The sequence below is a fragment of the Acanthopagrus latus genome, chromosome 1 (genome assembly GCF_904848185.1).
Source record: "Acanthopagrus latus isolate v.2019 chromosome 1, fAcaLat1.1, whole genome shotgun sequence".
Taxonomy (NCBI): domain Eukaryota; kingdom Metazoa; phylum Chordata; class Actinopteri; order Spariformes; family Sparidae; genus Acanthopagrus; species Acanthopagrus latus.
Window position 1 is genome coordinate 11,910,499 of NC_051039.1, and position 24,577 is coordinate 11,935,075.

Genomic DNA, 24,577 nt, shown 5'->3' on the forward strand with positions numbered 1-24,577 from the left:
TTCCACCTGTGTGCCTCCTGAGACGACGAGTCAAAGTACGTGAGGGGTTTACAGCAGGTAAATGAAATAAATATATTCATGTTTGCTTCTCTCTCACAGCAGATTCCGCTGAAATCTTACTTCAAGGAATGTAACTAAAAGTGAAGTGACAGTTAAACGGCAGCCGAACCAGCCAGCCGGGAGACGTTCTGACATCTCGTGGCGGGAAAACACGCGGGTGTGACTAATAACGTGGATCAGGTCTTCATCCCACTTAGGTGTTTCAGTTTCAAGGCCCTGGTGTGTCCCTGGTGTGTGACCCACTCATACTCCTAACTGGAACAGACACCATTAATGGCATTAGTTACACCTGCACCTGAACTTCGTGCTGCGATAAGTCAAAGTGTCCTGTATGAAAAAAAAAGGAGGGGGTGGGGGGCTGAAATAAACACTGAACATTTATTTATAAGAGTGGAACCGGAGATTGTTTTCAAAAATAAAAGTGGTAGGAAATCAACCTATGAGAGCCTATTAACACTGAAGCTGCTGTTGCTAACTTCCTGTTTGAAGTAACCAATCCCCTCCTTCTATGGCAGACAGGGCCGCCTCTTTATGGAGGTCTCTTTCCTGATTGGATAAAGTGGGCAGGGATACTAGAACATTTCTTTTCTTTTACTACATGAGCAGAGGGAGGAGAAACATGGGTTACTGGCCAAAACCAGTGATTACTGTTACTGTTATTACTTTATATATCCATATTCCATTGAAGGATAAGTTCGCCTAGAGATGAAAATCGCCTGGCGTTATATGAGTCCTTTGTTTAAACCATTTTTAAAGCCAACGTCATTGCTTTAGCTGCTAAGCTAAAGGTGTTAGCATGCATGTACAAGACCCACGTACCCCACGTCGAGGGTGAAAAACAAAAAATAAGTGTTCATCTACTTCAGTTGTTTAAATGGAGCTCCAGAAATGATTTGTGGGGTACAAAACTTCTCATGAATCTTAATCAGCATGAGGGTGAGCAGATAATGACTGAATTTTCATTTCTGGGTGAACTTATCCTCTAAATGTTTAACGCACAGCAGCTTAGCTTTGTGCTTGCTGGCTCCCTGGTAAATGTCCACAGTGTGATTTAATCTCGCAGTCAGAGTTAGCTGCCTTTTTTTATTTCTTCTTTTTTCTACTTGCACAGCTACATTCAGGAACATTACCATGAGCCCGAGAGACTGTTGGGTTTAAAGCCACTCCAGAGGAGGACGGACTTTGTTGTGTGAGCAAGGTGAAATAAAGAGCGAGGTTCTTTTTGTGTTCGGATGTGCTTTTGACTAAAATGTCCTCCATTTATGCTGATTTCTTTTGGCTGGATGATTCTGAAAAAAAAAGATGAAGTTGTGGGAAGATTTTGTTTGGCAGGCAAGAATGAGAAGTCAAAATGTGTGTGAGCGAGCTGCTAAACAAGCTGTGATTTTGTAATGAATGTTAAATGTTTAACTGTCGTTAACCAGTATTTAAACATGACTAGTTACACCGGTGCTTTGTCTTCCACCACTGCAAGTCAAAATCTGCTGTGGAAAAGACCAATTGCATTCCAGACGCACGTCCCTCTTAATAGAATATTGATCATGCTGCCATTAGCTGTGGTGGAGAGCAACTAATTACTCTCATTAATGGAAGTGAGAGCCTCTGTTGTGTTACTTGTTCTCTCTGACCACAATCACATAATTTATTTGAGCAGATTCTTGATTCTCTCTGCAGCAGGACAAGGATTATAGTGTAGCCTGGGGTTATATGCCGCTCTGACACAGAGGAGGATTTTTCATTTCTTTTTCCTCCTGGTGCAATGTTCAAGATTAACTTTTCCCCACAAAGAAAATAGTGTCCCTGCTCTTGCAGAGCGGTGCTGAATTGAAGAGGGACTGGATGGCGGGGCATACTGCTCATACTGAATTGGTTATGGTTACCAGATCATCTTCTTCCTGGCCCCCGACTCTTGCGCACAGCCATTTCTTAAAAGAACGTCTCTCGAGTCTGTTTCAAAGTGCATTCTCACTTCTCGTTCTTACTTTTACTAATATTTTTGAAAAGTAGCAGCACTTATATAACACATGTCAAACCATATCTCATTGTAAAGATTCAGCAAGAAACAGTTAGATCTCGGATAAACTCCAATACTGTTCAGGGTGAAAGTTGACTCATAATTTCGCTACATTTTGTTGTGCATTCTTTCAATTTAAAGGGGGGCTTTGTAGTTTTGAAGAAATTAAATCTCACAATTGTAACATTCGCAATATTAATGAGGTAATAAGGTACACTTTTCAGAAATTAATTTAAAAAGTTAATTAAAAAAGCTGTTCTCGGAGAAAAATAAGGAACACCTTCTGAAGATAGAAAAGGTGGCAGGGTCTGCCACATATAGAGAGAAAAGAAACAGAAAGAAATGTTGTCTTTGAAGGTCAGTTTATTCATTCAGTTTATTCAGTCATGGAAAGTTTATTTAGTTTGTTTATTTAGATCTGTTAATCAGTTAATGCAGATCTTTCTCTTCTGATTCAATTTTTTTTAGCCCAAACAACATCACACCTTTCAATAAAAACTCGGCTGAAATAATTTAAAACCGTTCTTTGTTTTGTTTCCGTAGCTTTAGTGCAGAAAGATCCAAATTTAGGAGTGTTTAGGTCGGGCTTTGACACTTGTTGATGTTGATGGAAACCACAGGTAAGGGTGGGATTGAATATTTAGGTGTATATTGCATATTTTTTCCCCTTATCACTGAAATAGTTCTTCATATATATATATATGGGGTCCCTCGGGGGTCCAAGGCCCAAAAGGGGGGAAAATCCAACTTGAAACTACACAGGAATCCCACTAGAATGACGACACATGCTCTGAGAAACATAAATAACTTAGACTATGAATACCATCCCCTGTTTCTGGGATACAGTAGCGGCAGCACGAATAGATTTCACCTCACTGTACAGCACACAAGGGTCAGTTTAATCTCTACATTGTTAATGGTGCTGTTTTTAGCTCCGTGGACATACGCGGGGTGCATTCTTTGGGCGCCACATACCTCCTAGATTTAACAGAGACCAGGGGTTCATTTGAATGAACAGCAAAGCAGATGCACATCCATAGATCTCGGCTTCTATTAATGGTAGCTTCTGGCCAGAACAGACGTGACCGGCCATCTGCTTGTTGAGTCCTACCACCAGGCCAAGCGCCACCAGGCTTTCACATCATGTTCTATAACTGTAAATTCCTCTGAATAAGCAGGGGTCAGTTCGTGAATGTTGTTTATACATGCGGGTCACTCAAATGAAATATTTATGACTTTCACTAAATACAAGGGAAGGATAACAAGGAGTGGACATTTGGGTCTGTTAAACATTACTATATTTCTTATGCATCAACTCAATCATCTAAAATGCCTGTAAGATGCTTTCATATCTTATTGACAACAATAAGGAGACTTAATTTACCTGTTGGGCCACAGAGCTAGCCCAAAACTTCCAGCTAGTCTGAGATGCATGAAATAAGCACAGCAGAAACGTCAGACAGGTCGGACCATCTTAGTTTTGCTATAGATCTTTAACCGCCAGTTATGGCTAGAAATTACAGCCCGACCATTATGCTGATTTTGTCCTTTCACTGATATATATCGACATCAGCATGTCTGTTGCCTGTTATGAAAATGTTCCTTTTAGCGACTGAAATGCAGAGAGAGACGCTGGGAGAATTTATAATGAATAACTGTAAATATCCTGACTCTGTTACATATTTTCGCCACAGGCGTCACAACTACATTTGAGGGATCATTGGCAGAAATGTGTGTTTATCAGCCAAAGTATCGGAATTGGAACTTTTTTCTCCCCCTAATATTGGTGTTGCCATTCCCACTTGATGATTTTGCATACCTCCACAATTAAAAATCAAATGCGAGCTGTGTAACTGGAAGTGAAGGTGGTTCCATCGAAACTAAAGAACTTAAAAAATGCAATAATTTGGATGCATTTCTGAACAAAAACAACCGGACGTTTTCTTTCTAATTGTCTGAATGCAGAAGCAGAATTGCCCGAATTCTCAAAATTTTGAGAGCATGAACGTTCACCAGTAGTCTCTCCCCCCATTAGAGAAGTGCAAAGCCACATTAATAGTCCATAAAACTATGCAATGCGATTTGAGCTGGATTTAGTCTCCTCCTTTTGTCTTTGATGATGTATTCCCTGTCTGTTGTCTGTAGCTGGTGTGTGTCGGAAAAGAGATTTCAATCTCGAGGGACGTCTTGGTTAAATAAAGGTAAAATAAGAAAGAAATACAAAAATAAAAGCCTGCAGGATTGCCAATTCAAACTAAACCAACAGTGTCTGTTTTTCCTGTCTGCATTTGCACGTCCAAAACGAGAGGTTTTCTCAGCAGGCGGAAGCGGAGGAGCGATATTGGGCCAAAATGAACTGAATTTGCTCTGCACACACACACACACACACACACACACACACACACACACACACACACACGTACACACACACACACACACAGCTCGTCTCGCTGCCTGCTGCAAATTGCAATGCGACTGCGTTTTGTGCTACTGTTGGCGCGCACCACACGAACGTTGAGGCCAATGTTTATTTCAAAGCCTGTTTTCACAAGCCTGTGGAGAAAAATGACTTTCTCTCTGAACTCGTGCTAATGCGTCTTAATTCTTTATCAAAAGAAGCTAAGTCAAAGTGATTTGCCCTGTCCTTGTCAAACAGAAGGCTTAGCTCTGTTCATTTTCAGCTGAATTCCAAACACTTTCTCTCTCCCACAAGATAGCGTCCACGACACACACACCTGCACACACACACACACACACACACACACACAGAATCAGACTTCCTCACTCTTCACTTTTTTAATTAGCGGTGTCAGCTCTGTTTTCCTCCCTGTTTTTCGCAGTAAACAACTGGCATTCTCATTACAGCGATTAGAGAGAACCCTAGCAACACTGTCCGTCCGGTCGGTGTGGTGGAGAAACGGGCCTCCACTTGCCCGCTGCGCTGAAAAAGGAAAAACAGCTTAAAAATGTAAATGAGGGATTATTGAAATGGTCACATTCTTAGACAGGAGGCAGCTCCGTGAGCATCAGCACATGCCAGACACAAGGCGCAGCCAGGGCCTCCGCTGTGTGGAAGAAAAAGACAAGACGCAGAGAGAGAGGGAGAGGGAGAGAGGCCACAAAAGACCAGACTGCGATAGGACACAGAGAGATAACAGACACGACCGCTGAGTGACAGTTTCGACACGGCCCCAGGACTGCAGAGAACCCGGGTGATAGCAAAGGTTGGAGAGCAACCCCTGGGCTGTGCACTGTACGGTAAATGAACTGCTAAGACACATCTGAAGTGATGCAAAGCAGAGTGATTTATTGGGTCAGCTCCGCCGAGGTATGCCATGCTACATTCCCGACACGCCTCTATCACTGACAGGGAGATTAGCCGGGGCTCTTTCTTGGGGATGTGCTCGTCTCTGAAGAAGATAACACTCAGAACTTAGCGGGGATGGAGGAGTCACGACCGCGGAGTCCATGTCGGTGATGGCTTTAAAGTGGAAGGAAGAGCTGCTTGTTCCAGGTGCTCGAAGAGCTGGAGAGGAAAAACGAGAGAGAAGACGGAGGCAGAGAACAAGGGGCGGGCGGGCGGGAGGGGGAAGGGGGGACATAATGGCTTTGACTTATTTTTAGAGAATGGAAGAAAGGGAGTCAGATGTAGAGTGCTAAAGACTGTGACATGCTCGGCACTCATGCTGGCATTTCTGCTGAAAAAGCCACTCTTGGGTGGTGCCTCTACTGCTAGGGGAGGACAGGAAGCAGTAGGGAAACAGTCGAGAGTGACATTCACTCCCCCTCAGTCGGCACAGCGCGGCACCATGCATGTTGCTGAGATGGGGATCAACAAATCTCACCCTCCATCACTCCCCTCGCTGGCCGATGGTCCACGGGAAGAAAGAGAGGGAGGTGACTGTCCCACACCGGTGGGGTTAAGTAGTCCGGCTCTTCTTCTTTCAAACAAAGGGAAAAGGGTTAGAGGGCACAGAGGGGGGAAGAAAGGGGTTTTTTTTATCGAAGGTGAAGATGTAAAGAGTGAAGGACAAATGAGAGAGAGAGAGAGAGAGAGAGATGTAGTGAGAACGAGAAGAAGAATGGATCAGAACACCTCTGACCACACCGCATTCCTGGAAAGTAAAGAGGAACATTATGCAGCAAAGAGGATTACACTTGTGGGAATTGGACATGAGCTGGAAGAAAAAAAAAAAAAAAAGAAGGAAATTCTAGGGCACGCTGGGGAAACAGTGAGGGCGTCTCTCTTCTCTCCTCTGCATTCCTTTTTTTGTCATGAGGGTGAAATTGGATCTGAGAGAATTACAATATCGCACAGATCCAGAGGATTCCTTCTCAATTTGTGTCGGGAGGTTCAAAGGTAGACAGGAGTTACCATTTAAAGAGGCTCGCCTGCAAACACTTCAGCCTCTAGAATTTCAGCCCCCCGTCCCCTTTCTGTCCATCCATCTATATCTATCCATCACTGCAACCTTTTCCTCCAGCAGCGAGCTAACAATACCTATTGTTAAGTGACAGGAAGATGATACGGCTACCTTTGGCTGTTTTGCACACTTTGAAAATGTCAAGCGTTGCCCCGTTGGGGGTCGCAGCAACGTTTTCCAGCGTTCCAAACACTTGTCTTAGCCCTTATCTGCAAACAAGCCCCATCATCTAACTAGCGCAGCGGTCTAAGAGTTGCCTCTCTTCCAATTCAGATGTGCGAAGGCATGCAAAAAACACGAAAGCATCCACTCTGTGCTGTTTTGTTTTTTTTGTTTTGTTTTTTTTCTCTCCTGAATCTCGATCGTGACCCTTCCATTAGCTCACAGTTGAGTGGGGGTGGGATTGTAGGCAGGTAAGTAAACAGTCCACGCAGAAAAGCAAATGAGGAACATTTCCGTCTCCTGGGGACCAAAACAGCCTCGAAACTTTTGAAGAAATAAAACCTGTAAAACAATCTAAGCAAGTGCAATACAAAAACCCTGAAGCGGGTTTTTGTGAAGATTTTAGAGTTGAATTTGTTTTTCATGGTGGGCAAAAATTCAACTCAGCTTCATCTTTGTCATTTTGAGGCCATAGTCAGTGGTGGAGCTGTCATCTGCTGCCTTATATATATATATATGTACTTTTACATGCATATACTGGACAACGCATGCTTAAATTGTGCTGACCAACACTGAACTTGAAACAATTATTACATCAAATTGGAGGATGAAGGGACAAACTCTGTTTTCAATCAAATGGAATCTGAGACTAATGCTGATAGGGATGACAGTTCTACCGCATGACAACCAAAGCACAAACATGAAACAGCAGACAGCCTGATCCTGGTGCACGGCTGTGTCGACGTGTTTGACGGGGGCACGTTTTAGCGCTCAGTGATGAATAACCTCAAAGACGCCGCGGGAGGCTGACGACGTCATTGGTCTGATTTGTGCAAACACTGAGCCAGGTGCTGAGAGGATAATGTCGCTTTAAAGAAAATCTCTTAAATCTCTCTGGTCTGTGGCCATGTGACACCTCTCCTGCCATTCTCCATGCATTTTCATTGAGTCAGTAATACAGTTCATGTTGCTGAAGGTAAGCACCTTTTATGACTCATACTATATAGTGCTGTATATTGTAATATGTTGACCCTTTTCATACATTTGTTCAGCCTTAACAGTAACACTTTCACACATCTACAGTGCGCAACGGGGGCATTCATAATTCATAAAAATGTACTAGAAGGCTTTATGAACACGCATCATGTTATACGTTATACTATGTGTCAGCCCCTCTCTATAATTTTCAGTTTGCACATAATAATTGCACTCGATGCCGCTGTGACCCTCTGAAATGCACGGAAACGCGTTAGACTGCACTTCAAACCAACAATGAAACGTTGATGAGTTACGCGTCATCATACATGAATCCGGGAAGCAACGGAAGTGGACAAGTCACTACAATGCCAGCGCCAGTTTGAATACAAGCTGCCCGATGAAGTGAGCGATATTGCTTGATTGATTATCCTAGTTAGCTAGTTCAGTAACATTAGTACATGACATCTTATCTCTTGTCTAAAATGTGGCGGATGGCCAAGCTTTCTCTCTATTCCCCTAGAACTGTAGTAACCAATGTACTTTTAATATCATTTCATCAGTAATTGGGGATCACTCTCTAACGTCTTTAATCCAAGAACCCATGCTGAGTTGTCACCGCAGTGCTGGCAGCAAGGCTAGATTATTTGTCTATAATTGCAATATGAACTTTACAATAAAAACCTATGACACAACACCGGCTATTTTGCTTTACTGTGAGTCACAACATTATCACACATGATTGGTGATGTGTGTGTAGGCTAATATAATGTGTCATAAGCCCCATCAGGTAGCCAACGATGAGACACTTGTTACTTGTTGTTCATTTCACGTAACATGTATAATGTTTCGTGAACGTATCATCATACACCATAAATGTCCCCATAATGCACTTCAGATGTGGTCTTCATACAGAGGCTTACTTGCTCTTGCTATAAAAGAGAACACTGCTCAAACAAACACAATTTGGAGTTACCAGATGAAAATTGAAAGAAAAATACACCATATGATGACATGCGTGCCATCCTTAAAAACACTTGCAGCTGTCTGACTGTTAACGGCAGGCGGCCAGGAAGACAAACAGTGACATCGATCGAGGATCAATTTCTAGAGCAACAACCCCCTAAAAAGTGTCTGCCTACACCTCCGCTGAGTTTAATTCATTACGAGATCGCTGGAACTAATCTCACATTTTTGGAGACGTCTATGTGCCGTCGCCAAAGTAAAGCAGCGAAAAAGGTCCAGATATGAGCGAATGTTCTATAAACAGACATAGAAACCAATTGTACTCCAACTACAGCGCGAGACTATAATACTTGAGGAGGTATTAATTATAAAGCTGGCTGACAGACGAGAGGGGGAAGAGAAGAAAGCAGCATCTGGAGGCACTTGGGCTGTATCGCCTCTGATGTCTCAGATGTCACTCCTGCTGCAAAATCTTTTAATAGTGTCTTAACAGCAGGTCAACTACTCGTAATTAAATCCACCTGCACAGAATAATCATCTTATTAAAATGATTGGATCAGCAGGAGGGGAGCGGGCTGGCAAATTGTTAAACAGATTATCGCCATAATGAGTTTATTTGTGAAGCGAGAGCGTATTCATCTATCCTCGGCACGCTGCGTGACAGATACGATTCTCATCAGCACATAAGGTGAAGTGCTTTCTGATAATGACGGGGGGGATTCTCAAAGTTATTATTCTTGACAGTCGAGTGCCGGTTAAACAATGGTGAGCATAATCCGATTCATTCAAACGCTCGGGTAATAGATCAGAGGAGAAGCTATGAAAGTGAAATAAACACTGAGGTGATAGAGATTTGGGAGGTGAAAAGAGCTGGCACTAAAAAAAGCAGACACAACATCTCGTGAAGGATAAATCTCTCAAACTAGAGCCGACTCATAAAAAGGTCATCGGAGTAAAAAAAAAAAGAAAAAAAGAAAAAAAAAAAAGCTGTGGCTTTGATTCCGAGCGTGATGAAATCAATGCACGACAGTATTCGCCACGCTCCTGTTTAGTGTAAACACTGGCGTTTCCTCTGTGGTTTGTTTTCGCTCCACGCAAACCGGTGTTCCTGAGGTGTTTAACACTCGTGTCAATCGGAGCGCCTCCAGGGTCGCACATCTGTCCACACCTCCCACTTAGAGAGGAGGAACGTGCGTCCGCTTGTGTCGGCATGCAAAAATATGCACACTTACATATAAGTCAGCATTTGATATTTAAATGCTTTGCTACACCTATTAAGCATTAAGCATCTTTCTCGGGGGACATTATCATGCACAACATTTAATTAGACTCAGGAACAGAAATACCTATAGATCCCGGGAGGGGGAATTTAGTGGGGTTATTTGCTCCTTTTCTTATCCAGGCATAGAAAAATAGGGCTGTATGTTCATTAGAATGCATTATATATTATATTGAATATACAACAAAAACATGGAGTAGCATATATAGAAAAGTAAGAAATGTGAACAAATATTTTCACCAGGCTACTATATATAACAACAGTGTGATTAGTAATGCTTATGATTCAAGAAGTTATTTAAAAGCTACGATTGAAAAGATTTGTTGTTCGTGTGAGCGGACTGAACTAAAATGAATACTCATATTCAATTCAAGCAGGTGAAGGTGCCTCTGAATGAATCCGACACTAATTTTAAATCAAGGTTCACATTGTTTCCTGTATTACATCGAGAATGATCTCTGGAGAGTTTTAAAGCAGTGCATGTTAGGAAGTCTGCTAATGTGCAAATCATGTAGTCTCAGCAGGACATTCATCGATTCAACGAAACCATTCAAAGTCAGAAGAGTTTGATTCTAGACTAGAGGAGGTGCAGCAATGCTAACTTCTTTCTTGGTTTTAGGACTCATTCGAGAGGCGCTCTGTTGGCCGCTACAAGACTGTAAGGACCCTCTCCAATGGTGGTGATTGGTTTGTCCATCCTGTGCTACTGTAAAAACACAGCAGTCCAACATGGCTGACTCCCTGTAAGAGGACCAGATTTCACTGTAGATATAAAAAGCTCATTCTAAGGCAACAAAACACTGGACCTTGAAGTAAATCATTAACATAAGTTGGTTCCACTAAAGAGATGTATACACTTTTACAGTGTACTGTATATTCAGGGGGACTACCTGGCCTTTGATAGAATGGAGGTCAGGGAGGCACAGCTCCGGGCGAAACCACTTCACTCCACAAGATAAATGTGGTGCCTCAGAGGACCGGAGTATTAGAATGCTTGGAAACATTGGCCACCTGGCACATCAATAGTAAACCTCAAATCAATGTTTAGCAGAGGCTGCATTTAAATGAGAAAATCTAATCTATGGCTTCTGAATAATTAAATTGGTTTCCATAGCTTGCGCCAGCTGCGAAGAGAACTCAAGGTTATCTGCACCTAAATAGGCTGAAAGGGCGAGTCTGCCACTCAAAGCGGAGCACAACGGGAAGCGCTGTTTAAAAAAAAAAAACGTCTGGAGCTTGTTGGACAAATGGGGTGGAGGAGGAGGTGGGGGGGGGGGGGGTTCGATGGACACTTGAAAGTACAGTTTCATCTTGAAAGGTCTCGGAATCACATTTGTCAGATAAGTCTGTCTGAACGGGTGGCAGCGGGGTCTATTGTAGTTGGATTTGTGACGCTGATCCTTTTCCCTCTCCGCCTTTCTTGCAGATTAAGACAAAGTACAGCTGTCTGGCCGGGCAGACAGGAGCCACCTATAGCCTTGCAAATGCAGGATGAGTCATTTGGAACATTCCGGAAAGGATTTCAACACCCCCACCCTCCACCACCACCACCACCACCACCCCAACCCTTGTTTTTAATTACACACTATCCTATTCCTGTCTCAGGGCGTGAATTCCACAAGTATTTTCAAGCTGCTTGGATGCGCATCAAACTCAGGGTCTAACTAGGAAGCTTTAGTGCTTTTCAACATGTCCGATCTGCCAAACGTCCACACACACACGCACACACACACACACACACACACACACACACGCACACACACGCACGCACACGCACGCACACACACACACACACAAACACACACAGACGCGCACTTTCAATTGTGGCGGCTGCACTCAGCCAAGCCAAGTTATCTCAGGTCAGTAATTGAGATGTTATCTTCACAGGAGAGGATGCACTCCCGGGATCATTCAACATGGCCTCGCCACACATTTCCATTCGAGCTGAATCAGCTCCCTGTCTCTCTCTCTCTCTCTCTCTCTCCACCTCCTACCCTTGTGATTAAAGCGCCTCACTCCTGGAAAACCAGCTTCCGCCCCGCGGGTAAGCTGCAGCTTTAATACGCTGGTGTTGTGTGTGGCGGAGATGTGGCCACTATCAACAGTGATTACGCTGCCATCGCTCAGGGAGCGGGGGCATGACAGCCTGTCACTTTGGCTTTTTGAGTCACGAGTGTTCAGGGGGACCATATATTCCGACTCCGTTCCTTTCTTCCTTTGTCGTGTATGTTTTCATTACCAAAAAAGTCACACACAAGTGCAAAGTAACAGCTGTGTCTACACGTTCCAGGCGGGAGCTCACCTTGATTGCAGGTCTTGCCGGTGAAGCCGGGGTGGCACTTGCATTTGTTGGGTCCCACGCAGTCGCCGTGCTTGCAGCCGGGCTGACACAGAGCTAATCAAAGGGGGTTCAAAGAAGGAAGAGACAGATCAGTGCAATGCCCTGGAAGGCAACTTGTGCAAGATCAGGATGACAAAGCACTTAATCCCGCTGCTCCTTGACTTGGCTGCAAATGATCAGTTTACTGCGTGTCATTCATAAAACAGATGTGTTTGTTTCTTTTCTCCTTGTGTGACAGAGCTATTATCACTGACTAATGATAATGGAGCAGCCATCTTCAGCTAACCACCACAGCTTTATTTTTCACTGGGTCTCAGGAAAGTTTTATTGTCCTTGGCCGATAATAAATCACTTAATTTCTGTGCGAGATAAACGAGAAGTTTGACCTTCTCACGCCAAGCGAAGTTTTGATTTTCTCAGTTTTAAAGAAAGCAGCGCTGATATTTACACGGGCATCCAGCCAACGAGGATTACCTAGGCGGGTAATATTTTCCCCTCGGACTGAAGCTGAAACAATTAGAGCGCCAAAACAGTAGATTATAATTAGCGCCTGGGTGAAGAGCAGCGCCGCAGATCGTACACAGCGCGTGGATGGTGATATTTCGAGCGTGTACGTGTGTGTGTGTGTGTGTGTGTGTGTGCAGGGATGTGGTCGTCCTAGCAGCTGCACGGCTTCACCGCCTCTCTGGGTTCTCTCTCAGCGAGCTGGAGGCTTGCCCCGCTTATCTGACTATGCTTACTGCAGCTTGCTGCTAAGCATGTCTGATACACTGGGCCTCAGCCAAGTGTTACTAATTTTCATTAAAAGCTTCATTAATTTTGTCATAATACAGTGCAATCAGAGGGCTTAATTATCACTGTTGGAAGAGGCAGGAGATACGTGCGTGTGTGTGTGTGTGTGAGAAAGAGAGAGTGAGAGAGACAGAGGGTGATAACAGTGGAGAGTGTGCGTCTGAAGAGGTTTGATGGTGTAGTTTGTATTTGTCGAAGCACAGCTGTAGGGTTAACTTTATTGTCTTCTCAGCGATCCCTCAGATATTACCTCCACCGAGGAGATGTGCTTTAATTTTCTCTGTGTAAATATTAGAGGGATATCTACGGTGTCCCAGAGAGCTCAACACACAGCAGCTTAAAGGTAGCGTATGCTATGCAGGATTTATTGTTGTGCTGTTTGTGAACACAGCATTTAAAGATGATGATTTTAAAGAATATATCTTTAAAGGCACAACATCCACCACGTCATCAAAACAAAACAAAAGACGTTTGCGGTGTGTTTTGTGGTGAGGGCTGTGCAGAGGAACACACACCCAGAGTCACATCCGATTCTGCTCCAACTGGGTGCCATTTATCGATGGAAAGAGAGCGTGAAGATTGGGTTGTTTTTTTGTTTTACTTTTGGGAGGCAAAAGTGGATTAACTCCAGTTTATCAGCCTGACTGCAGCAGCTATCTGAGTCTCTGGGGAGGGCGGTGTTCACTGATTGACCTGAACTGCATCCAAGGAACATTAAACAGTCATTAAGACGGATGTGACACGCGTGTTGCCATGGTTTCTGACTCAGTCGCATCCAATGGCAACATTTTCACCTGTATCTCAGTATATGATGTATACGTTATCCATTTGTAGAATGAGAAGAGGTTATGTTTTCACCAGTGTCTATTTGTTTGTTAGTTTGGTTTAACAGCAGGATTACATGAATAATGATTATCACGAAATGTGGATGACGGATGGATCTCAGCCCAGAATAGACCCCATTAACTTTTGGTGTGGATCCCGATAAATGACAGATCCAGGAATTTTTGTCTCATTATCTCTGTCATTGTGAGATGAGACCTTTTTTTTGCCATTTTTGTTCATTTGTCTGGGAATAATGCATGGGTGATGAAAAGAATCAGGTGTAGGTATGCACTCTAGTGCTATTCTAGAGGAGCATTTTGTTGTTGTTGTTGTTTGTTGTGGTTGCGTTGAGCTCTCCGGGCCACCGTACGTAACTTCAGTTTAAATTTGGAGTAAAAGTGAGGGGCTAGGATGAAAGATGAGCAGATGAGAGGACGTCCAGCACCGGATGCAAGGGGTTGTGTTGGTCTTGTTTCAGGTACCAGTGAGATCCAACTTTTTTTTGCTGGATGACCCTGTGTTTATTTGCCAGAGCTGTGCCTGAATCAGGAAGCTCACTGTGCCAACGCAGTGGGAAAGAGGACTGACAGTGAACAGTTCGTTGCGTTGATGGCATCACAATAAAGCAATGAATGTTTCTGCTTCTGCACCTTCATTGCCAGGTGAAGCCACATTTCTGTGTTCCCTGGTAACACGAGGCATTTATCTGGGTCTGAATACATTGTTTTTAGTATAAAACTATTCCACCATTTGCCATGAACTCCTTACCACATCTGTGCTTTTGCATTACTACATTCGTAAGATATACAGTATGCACATGGACATGGAACAATCCTACTAAATCCTGTTTTGGTGGCACTGGATAGGTTTTCAATGAACTGTGCAGGAGGACATCTTTATAATTTAAGTGTCTCCAATGATTTTGTATAAAAGCTAGAAATAAAGGGAAAGCTGCTCAAAAGCATACTGAGGGACACCTAATAGAAATGACAAAGAAAAGGGTTGACATTTCCACTCATACACATTCAGCTTGCAGAGCCAAGAAGAACAGCTTCAGGTGCTCCGATTTCAGTCTGTATCATTGTTCGAGTTGGATTCAAAGGCACAAAGGTATGTGATGAATCCTTTAACTGGAGTCGATAACATCTCCAGACTCATTCTACTTTATTAGGCCCTGTAATCAAATAGAAAGAACGTATTGTTGCCCAACTTGGACAGGCCTGTGATATGAGCCAGAGTGTTAACACACCGAGCAGGCAAAGTTCACAATCACAAATTAAAAATGGCCCGAATTTCTGGAGGGATAAAAAAAAGAGTTTTACTTTCGTGGAAGTGGAAGTTTATTAGACCTTGGTCTGGTCAGCAGATAAAATGAAAGCTTGTGATGTTGTTAGTTAGAGGGTAGTCAAGTGGAGTGCTTTTTGTTATTCTCCTACATGGGGGAGGATTTGATTAGCCGGATCAGAGGCGGCCATCAACAGGCTTTGCCTGTGAGGGTAATTTTAAGCCTCTTGGCCTGGCAGAGAGATCAGTGAAACGGCCAGTGTTCATTAACCACAGCAGAGGACGCGCAGGACTAAAAATGGTCGTAGCAGCTGGAAGGCCAAACATAGCATGTATGACCCTCGTTCCATGAACGCCATCACAACATGCCGAGCGATGACACACTTTCACTCTGGCTTACATCAGCCGATCCTCAGGACGGCACGCTGCTGCTGCAGACGCAGATGCAGATTCTTCTGATTTATTGACTGCTCATGGTGCCAGATTGTAAACACAAAGGAGAGCATTATCTTTTCATCGATGCAGATATTGTGCATGATGCTTTCATATCTTGCAATCAGCTAAGTAGAATAATCACCTGAGGGTGCTTGTGGTGATTATATCATTATTGGTTGGTTCACTGGATGTTTTTCTGATAAACTAATGAATGGCCTGAAAAATGCCAAATATAAAAGGCTGAAGACCCTGCTGTCCCCAGAGACCACGGTGACACCTTAGAATAGCTTATTTGTCAGACTAGCAGTCCAAAACCCGAAAGTATTCAGTTTACAATTACAACTCTGGGAATTTAATTTGTCTTTGTTACTCAGGGTTCAAACTTCTTGTTAATCATGTTTGTATTTAAAACGCAGAGAAGCGGAGACGTCGGATTGTTTGAGATACTGGAACCAGAGAGTATTTGGCACTATTGCTTGAGAAACGAAAAATAATCTGTAATCAAAGTTTTTCCACTGATTGTCTAATTCTTTAATCTATCAATTGGTTCTGGACCAGACGTCAGCACACATGCTGCGCAGATGACAGATCACCAAGTGCCTTGGTGTCTGAACTTGTTTCATTCGGTGTCACTGTTAACAAATTTATTTACATTAGAAAATCTCCACCCGACTAACCCGATCAAGATTTAGATTGAGTTATGTATGCAGAACTTCTCCAAACACAGTGAATAATCCATTTTTTTTCATCTCTGCGCCATGCAGACGGATATATTACTGATTGATTAATTAAAAAACATTATGGATTTCGGCTTGGAGGGCCTCATTAGTATTCTCATTCGACTCGAGGGCCGGTTGAATCTTAATGAGACACTGAAGAACTTCAGCATAATTCATGTTTAACATGGCTTCAGGTGAAATCAGGTCTGCAGAGTGTAAGCTGTTTGCATAGCTCTGAGGCCAGCGGGGGGGAGAGAAGATGGCTGCTGCCAAAGGGTGTGAGGTGTTAGTGGTGGCTTGGCTCTATAAATAAGTGAGTGAGACCAGGATTCAGAGGATGTGCCCCCGGCAATACATGTCGAGCAAGATTATTTCAAGAAACATGTAGGGCTAACCTTGGGGCTGGCACCTTATCCTGGTTACTCTGTGAGTTAGGGCGAAGAGAGCTGCAAAACAAATAGCCAAACAAACAAACAAACCAACAAACAAACAAACAAACAAAGGTTGCGGGCAAAAAAACAAAAGAAAAAAAAAAATCAACATGATGTTAGAGGGCAGAGCGTGGTCGTTTCAACATCCACACACGTGCACACACAGTCTGGAGTTCTGGAGTCACACATATTCCCGGCTGCCTTTAGGTAATCGTAGATTTCTTTTTTTTTTTTTTAAAGCGCAATTGCAATCGAGTTTTAATCATCGAAACGACGTCCAATAAAAGCCCCAATAAAATCTCCAGGGACATTCTCTTATTCCAGAAAATGTTAACTGCTCACTCCTTATCACTCAGATCTAAATGGAAGCGAAAAAAGCAGCTTCCCCTCACACGCTGTGCGAAACACTAATATTAATCTCCCTTAGTGCTTTGAGATGAAAACATCACGGCTCAGGTTCCTTTAATATGAAAACAAACGCCGCAACCGCCTGACTGTGAGCAGATAACTGAGGAGACATTTGATTTTTAAATCAGCCCTGTTTCAAAGTGCCTTTTCAAGCCGAGATCGTGTCAAGTGATTCTGAACCCGTGCCTTTTGTTTTCCGAACGTGCTCGCTCTAATTTTTTTTTCACGAGCAAACCTCTTCACTTTGCTTTCGCCTTATTACCTCGAGCAGATGAAAAGGCGCACTCTTCGACGAGCCTTTACAGCCGAGCGAGCATGAAAAGAGAGCGGGGCAGACAGGGAAGCGGCGCAGACAATCGCGATAAAGCGAACTGCTAAAACAGAGATATCACTTTTCTGCTTTCATCGCTCGCTTGTTAGCTCGAATTACCAATTCAAAAGTCCTGCCTTAATCCTGTCCGCACCATTTGTCGAAACAAAGACCGCACTCAATCAGACTAAATCCAGGCCCTCAATGGATTTTTGTAAAATCCACCAGGAGCTCTGAAGGAATTATAATGTGTGATCTATTTAATATGGAGCTGATATTCAGCGCGGCTCCTTTCACAATGCACAGGAAATAAAATGTGTCTTTGTATCGGACTAGTTTTTAAGTCTTTTATGAGAAGTTAATCAAAAACAAGTCAAGGCCTCGGAGACAAGTTCGAGCGAGAGAAGGTCTCCGAATTCTGTCCATCACAATGAAAAAGCATTTGAAAGTGTTTTAATGCACAGGCTTTAAAAATTCGATATTCAAGGCCTTTGAGTCAGTGTCTTATCTATGTTTAAAAGGGGCAAAAGGCAAGTCTGAAGTAAGTTCGTTGATTACTGAGTGCAAAGGTGGTCAGTAGTGTGATGATTCTCAACCAATACTTAGCTCCTAAATCGTAGCACTTGATAAATAGCAGCCACGATGCTCACATGAGGGCTTGAAAATTGCTTCTATTTTTTCTTTTGTATTCTATTGACAGTGATGTTTTGTGGTTTCTGTCTTTTGGACAAAAGCATCTTCTAAATGCCCTAAATGTAAGTGTAAATGTAAACAATCAACCATCTTTCTCCAGAAACGCCGTCTGCAACTGTAATTGTTTCACCCAATCAAAAGAGATGTAACTAAACATTTTTGATCTCAAATGTCGAGTGTTTAGGAGACGACTCTTGAGTGAGTCAAATTTCAGTATCAGTTCTCTTTTTTATCACATACAGATTAGTACCGTTGCTGTTACCTTCTAAGAACCCAGAGGGAAGCAGGTAAAGTTTGACATTGTTACTAACTGTTGCAGCCGTAGGTCACAGCTGGTATGACACAGCTAATATTAGAGAAAGATTGTGGTTATAGTCGGTAAGCTTTGGTTCAGCTTTAGGCAACAAATCACTTGGTTACTGTGAGGGGGAAATTTGTGGTTACGGTAAAAAAAAAAAAAAAAGAAAGAAAGAAAGATTAATTGCAGACCTGTGGCCGGACACAGACTTCTGTCTCCTGCATGAACGGGCGGATACACCACACCTGAATCCACCCCGCCCTTCACACACTCGCTCCCCACACAGGGTGACTGACATTAACTGTGAGGTGCAGAATTTGCCGATACGGATTTGATTCAGATGAAGGCTGGGCTGTGTAATCCCGACTTGTTTCGTCGGTCCCTGAGGCGGTCTTAAAAAACATCTGGCCTCGACAGATCCTCGAAGCAAAAGCCACTTTTCAGAGGATGAAAGACACTTTAAATGAAAGCCTTAAAGCCTCTCTAACAACCTCACGGATCTTGCATCACCTGACTGACTGGGCGCTCCCATTGGCATAATGACACTGATGGGATCAACCTGTTGATTAGCATCGTTTTCCATCTTCATCAGGAGCGGAGAGGATGTGAATATGATTTCCAGTGTAATTACTATAAACTGTATTACGCTGGCGATGCGACCGCCGAGCAAATGTTCAAACGCTGTCGGTGGCAGTAAAGCGTTCGCGATGGCAGCTGGTTAGAATAAGTAGCTCCGAGTGTGGCTCTGCCTGCCGGATGGCCTGTCAGAACATTATAAGTGGAGCTTCAGTTCTATAAATCTAAAACTCCTCTCTCTCTCTCTCTCTCTTTCTCTCTCTCTCTCTCTCTTCCTCCATCTGCCCGACTTACTCACTTGTCTCCCCTCCCCCCTCCCCGACGTCTCTCCCCAACTCCAGCAGCAATCATCTTCAACTCCTTACCTCCACACCATTTCCTTTACACCTCGGGATTTTCACTCTCTCCAACTTTGAGTCCTCTCCCCTGCTCTCTCTTTCAGCTCCTGGGAGCTTGATCCATTAAGTTTCTCATTCTTCGAGGGAAGTCCCCACAAACCGATCGCTGAGCTCCGTGGCCCAGAAAGCCGCGATCCGATAGCTCCAGTCTAATCTCTCCCTATCGCTACAGGGAAACCTCGCTGCGACCCGAAATCTGTAATGACTGCATCGCCTCTCTCTCTCTCGTACACACATACACAACCGTGATTACGCTCCCCTTTTCCTCCCCTCGAAACCTTCCACCTCCCTCCCTCTGAGGTTTGAATCAGCACCTTACAGACTTGATGGAATCCTGATTGTAGTCTCAAGTGAGCGATTTGAGCCATGCACCCAGTCGGGAGCATTTGGAAGCATCAAGGCAGGCACTCAGCGAGCGATTTAACTCACAGAGCAGATATGGTGTCCTTGAATAAAAAATAAATAAATAAATAAATAAAAAATAGTGGTGGAGGGAAAGTGGTGCAGCAGCTTGAGATGGTGGTTAAACTCAACGTTTTCAGCCTCGACGCGGAACATGTGGGACTCCAGAGCAACAAAGAGAACACGTCGGCACACTGCTGCCCGGCTAGTTGAGTGATTGATGCAAACCTTCCTCTTTCTTTTTTTTTAAAAGCTTCGCTGCGCTTAATTTATTATTAAATAAACGTCACGTATGATGTATCATTGCCCTTCATTTCCAGAGGCAAAACAATGGACGCTTTGTTCTGAGGAGCTGTAACTGCACTAGGACGCGCGTTGTTAATAAAAATATCAGCCCGTGAATCGTTGCCCGTTGGTCTCCGCTTCTGTGCTAATAAAGTCGTTTTCTTCTTTCTCGTCCTCGTCCCCCCCCCCCCCAAAAAAACCCAACATCTATTCCACCTTGAATTCGCGGAATAGCCGTAGAAGGCAGAGAGCCCAGTACAGATGCACTGGGAATCTGCTGGGCATCGAGGCGGCTGACTCCTGCCAGGATTACTGCTGAGTCTGGCCCCGTGTTCAGAAAAACCCTATCAAATGATACAATTGAGCTGTCTGGGTAAAACAGTGGTGCTTTTTGCCTTAATTGCTCTACCACAGATTGTGCAGTTCAAGTGTCAAGGCCTTGGGAAAAGGTAGCGGCTTTCTGAACGAGGACAACTCTAATTTATAACCGTGAAATCAACCCTCCTCAAGCTACGAGTCGCGGTTTGTCCCATAAACCCGGAGCATTAGTATTTTTTTTTGTTTGTTTTTTTTTGTTTGTTTTGTTTATGTAAGAATAAAATTATCATATTTTGCTTCTAATAGACATGAAGCGAGAGGTTGCCTAGACCTGAGGTTAATCTGGCTGAGCTGTAAGAATACAAAACACTGAGTTTAATACTGTTTGTGTTCGGCAGAAACAGAATAAGAAACCTTTCAGCACGCTCCGACATCAAGCGAAATAAGATGGCACTCTGCCACTTTTACACGAAGCCGGAGTCAGAAGTTGCAGCCGAAAAAAACAAATTTAAGCATCTTTAAGCCGCAACGGCTCAGAACTTTGGACCCGAGCAGCAGTGTGCGACATATTTCATGTACAAAAAAATACAACGAGTCAAACAAAAAGTCGGCTGTAGCATGGGATGATTAGCTTCAGTACAATGAGAACATGAATGTGGTCATTTCAGCGAGGAAAAACACAGGATGAGTGGATTAATAAACATGATTTCATCACCTGGACCAACATGCAGTTATGAACCTTTTAAGATGTTTTTTTCTTCCCACAGCAGGAACTTAACAACCCATAACTGAAGAACTTACAACAAAACCTCAACTTTTAAAAATTTGTAAAAAGCCTTTGGTGTTCTGCTTTGTGTTCCCACCGTGTTGTGTAAAGTGGGACATTTCAGATACGCTGCGCTGAAAAGGAGAGAGTGCTTTGGATGGCTACACTGATTGAAAAGGGGGCAGACGTTGTCATTTTCATGCATTATCCGTGCGGTAGGCGAGCGCAGTTGTCGGACAAACAATGGGGAAGAGGCGCTATTGAGATGGAAATTGTCAATTTTTGATGGAAAATTGCTCGCCAACGACAAGAGAAAGAATCCAGAGAGTTAGAGTGAAGGATCGACTTGTGAAATACAGGTCTGAGGACAGGAAATGAGCATCGGCGACGACAAAATGCATCGGCGACAAATAAAAGAAACTTGGTCCAACGAGCGGTCACAGCAGAGTTGTTGTTGCTGGGTTACTGCCGCGTTCTTGTGCTTGTTTTTGCAGTGATTGTTCACAGTTCACTTCGTAGATACCGTCAACAGTTTACTGTTTGTTTTGCTATATATGTTGTTTTTTGTCTATCCTCTACTGTAGATATGTAGATAACTGCTACCTTTAATATGTTACCTAGTTTGTTTTTTGTTTTTTTTTGCACTTGATGCTTCAAAGATCTGCTAAAGAAAGATAGCCAGATTTAAGTTTTAGCTCTTCAACTCTTTCTTCATTTAGGCAGCCAGCCTGGCTAGCGGACAAGCTAACCTCGCTAGTGAAAAAAAGCCCAAAACACATACATAATTATCTTAATGATCAAAAATGCTAAAAACACTGTTCGCAAAAATGAACGGTGTAGATGAAAAGATGGCAGCTATCTCATCTGCATGCGTAATGTGAATCCACCTGCTAGCAGCCAGTTAGCTTAGCTTAACATGCAGATTGGAAAAGGGGCAACAACTAACAATCCACCTATCGGCCACTCTGAAACTCTTTAATTAATAGTTTAATTTGCAGTACAGTGGGCGTTTCTTACGATGTCTGGTTTCCGGGTGGTTTACGGTGTTTTTGCTAAGCTAATCGACTGCTGGCTGCGGCGCCGTGTCCAGCAGACAGAGTATTATTGATTTTCTCATCCAGCTCTTGGCCAGGAAACGGATAAGTGTATTTTATAAACTGTCCAACTATTCCTTCGGCTTAGCGGGTTGCATCGTTCCTGCTGTGTGAAGAGCCTGTTTATGCATTAACCCCTTCTTGTTTAAAACCTCCGCAGCAAAGCAGCACCAGCACCGAGCAGAGGATCTGACGTTTGTGAGGCAGCTGGCCATATTTGAAGCCATGTTAGTAATCTTTGCACCTCCCAGGTTAGCATTACAGGAGAGCGGAGGATCGTCACACAATGTAAATATGTCAGGAATGTTACTCGTTAATATTTCACACAGTCATTCCGACTCCGGCGTAATGACCGGACACATCCTCTGAATCCCCTCAGCCGGGCGCACAGATGAGTACACCTGATATCAGCGCGGATTGTGTCCCTCGTTTTTCTTGATCTGGCAGTGTCAGCTAGCTTGTTTGTGCCCAGTAGTGATCTATAATCAATCTCCCATCCACCCTTGAATGTGTTCACCTGCAGCCGCCGGCCTCCCCCTCATTAGGGCCCCCCTGCAGTGTGAATGTAAATGTCGACCGGGCCCCTGGTCCAAGCAGCCATTACCATCGGTCTCTACTCAAAGACGTGTGTGAGGCTCCATTAGCTGTTTGTTGTGTCAACGTTCGTGTGTGTGTGTGTGTGTGTGTGTGTGTGTCCCGAGCCTCCTGACTGCGGCGCTCCACTGTCTAATAGCATGTTTGACCCCAGCTTGAAACCTTGCAACCTTGTTAGCCCTGTTCGCCCCCAGCAGCAGCAGCAGGCATGATGGCACTCACGCTGGCAGTGACCCCAGGAGCGGCGCGTCCATCCCCAGCAGCAGTCCACCCTGGCCCCGTATCGACACAGGCCATTGGACGAGGCCATCTGCCGCGGCCACCTGTGAAAGAATGACATAATTAGTTCACAGCCAATTAAAACGTCTTAATGAAACGAAGGGGTCTTTTCAATGTTGTTTGGAGGCTTCGGAGCGTTTACGTGATTCATTTCATTCTCCCGCTGTTAAATGCACCTTGTATCTTGTATCTGAATAGACGGATAGTCCGGATTGTATAGCCTTTTGATTCATGCCTCTGGGTTTAGATGAGTAGATTTGAAATGACTCATCTGTGTAGATGTTTTTGAGTGTAAGAGAGTTCTTCAAATGCACTGAAGGTTGTGAATTCTCACATGTACCTTACTTGAGTATGCGTGGAAGAAAAAGACCTTTTTGCACTTTTCTAGTAAAAGGAGTACTGCAGATGATGAACTTGTCTATTAAATGTCAGAAAACAGTCAGAGGCTGTATCTAATCCTTTTTACGACCTCTTCAAGATTATTTTTTTAACCAAATTAAAGACTGATATTTGAATAATTCATCTGCCTCGTACTTTAAGCATCACAGGTGCGTGTCAAAGTATGTTGAAATGTGGCCCTGTGAAGAAGCGCCTGCAGGTAAATGCAATGCAGCATTAGGCTCATTGGTAGGTTTAAAGGTTCGTAACGTCAGAAATGTGGACCTTGACACAAAAGAACTTAACTCGCTCTGCCAATGCAAAATGAAACGATGAAAAGTTATTTGACAATTCAGACCTCATAAATTCAAATTCAAGACTGCTGACCGCAACAGCAGCGCATACAGATGCAGCGGCCAGAGGCTCCTTCAGCATCGCTACATTTTAGTTTTTTCGGCGTTATTGCTTTATTGCCTGTGACAGAAAATACATTCATCAGCGCGGGAGGAAAAAAAAACTGAGGCTTTGGATAAAGTTGAGCGGACATCACGGCATCTTATCAACATCCGACAGCTGATGTTCAAACAGAGACAAAGTGGATGGACAGCGTTTCCCAGATGTTCATATCTTAAAGGGGAGCTATGTGGTTTTGGAGAAGAAATTCAAACTAAGAATGTTAATATTTACAATAAGAATGAGCTAATACTACAAATAAGGACCCCAGAAGAGTGTTTCAAGCTAGAAAGGTGGCAGGGTCCGCCATCCAGTAACTGTGGCTGTTTGAGGCTGTTTTTTCTAGGTGGGTGTATTGCTAAAGCCATTAGCAGGCTAGTAGCACAATAACGACAGACAAAGTGCAGCAAAAATGTCCCAATGAGTGAATACTAAGATAATTGGCATTGTTGTCTCTTCTTCAACAGCCACCGCTGCTGACGTAAATGTGTCTGCGTGAATCAGGCAGAAACGTTCGCAATCACGGTCATCTATGAAAGTTTTATTCATGTTGGAGTTTAGTCACAGACTTCCTGGCTCACTCTCAGACCCAACAGTCACCAGTACGAAATGTGCTGT

At 43.6% G+C, this 24,577-nt stretch overlaps 1 protein-coding gene across 4 annotated transcripts in view; it reads right to left on the minus strand.

Moving 5' to 3' along the window:
- npnta (nephronectin a) overlaps positions 1-24,577 on the minus strand; it is a 57,083-nt gene that overhangs the window by 21,786 nt on the left and 10,720 nt on the right. The window contains exons 2-5 of one of the 4 annotated variants that reach the window (XM_037115510.1): positions 23,072-23,172; positions 16,672-16,722; positions 12,183-12,275; positions 5,920-6,015 (exon numbers count right to left, since the gene is read on the minus strand). In XM_037115510.1, coding sequence (XP_036971405.1) covers positions 5,920-6,015; positions 12,183-12,275; positions 16,672-16,722; positions 23,072-23,172 — 341 coding nt within the window. The remainder of the gene's footprint in view (positions 1-5,919; positions 6,016-12,182; positions 12,276-16,671; positions 16,723-23,071; positions 23,173-24,577) is intronic. The other 3 variants (XM_037115519.1, XM_037115527.1, XM_037115535.1) reach the window with 3 other exon arrangements.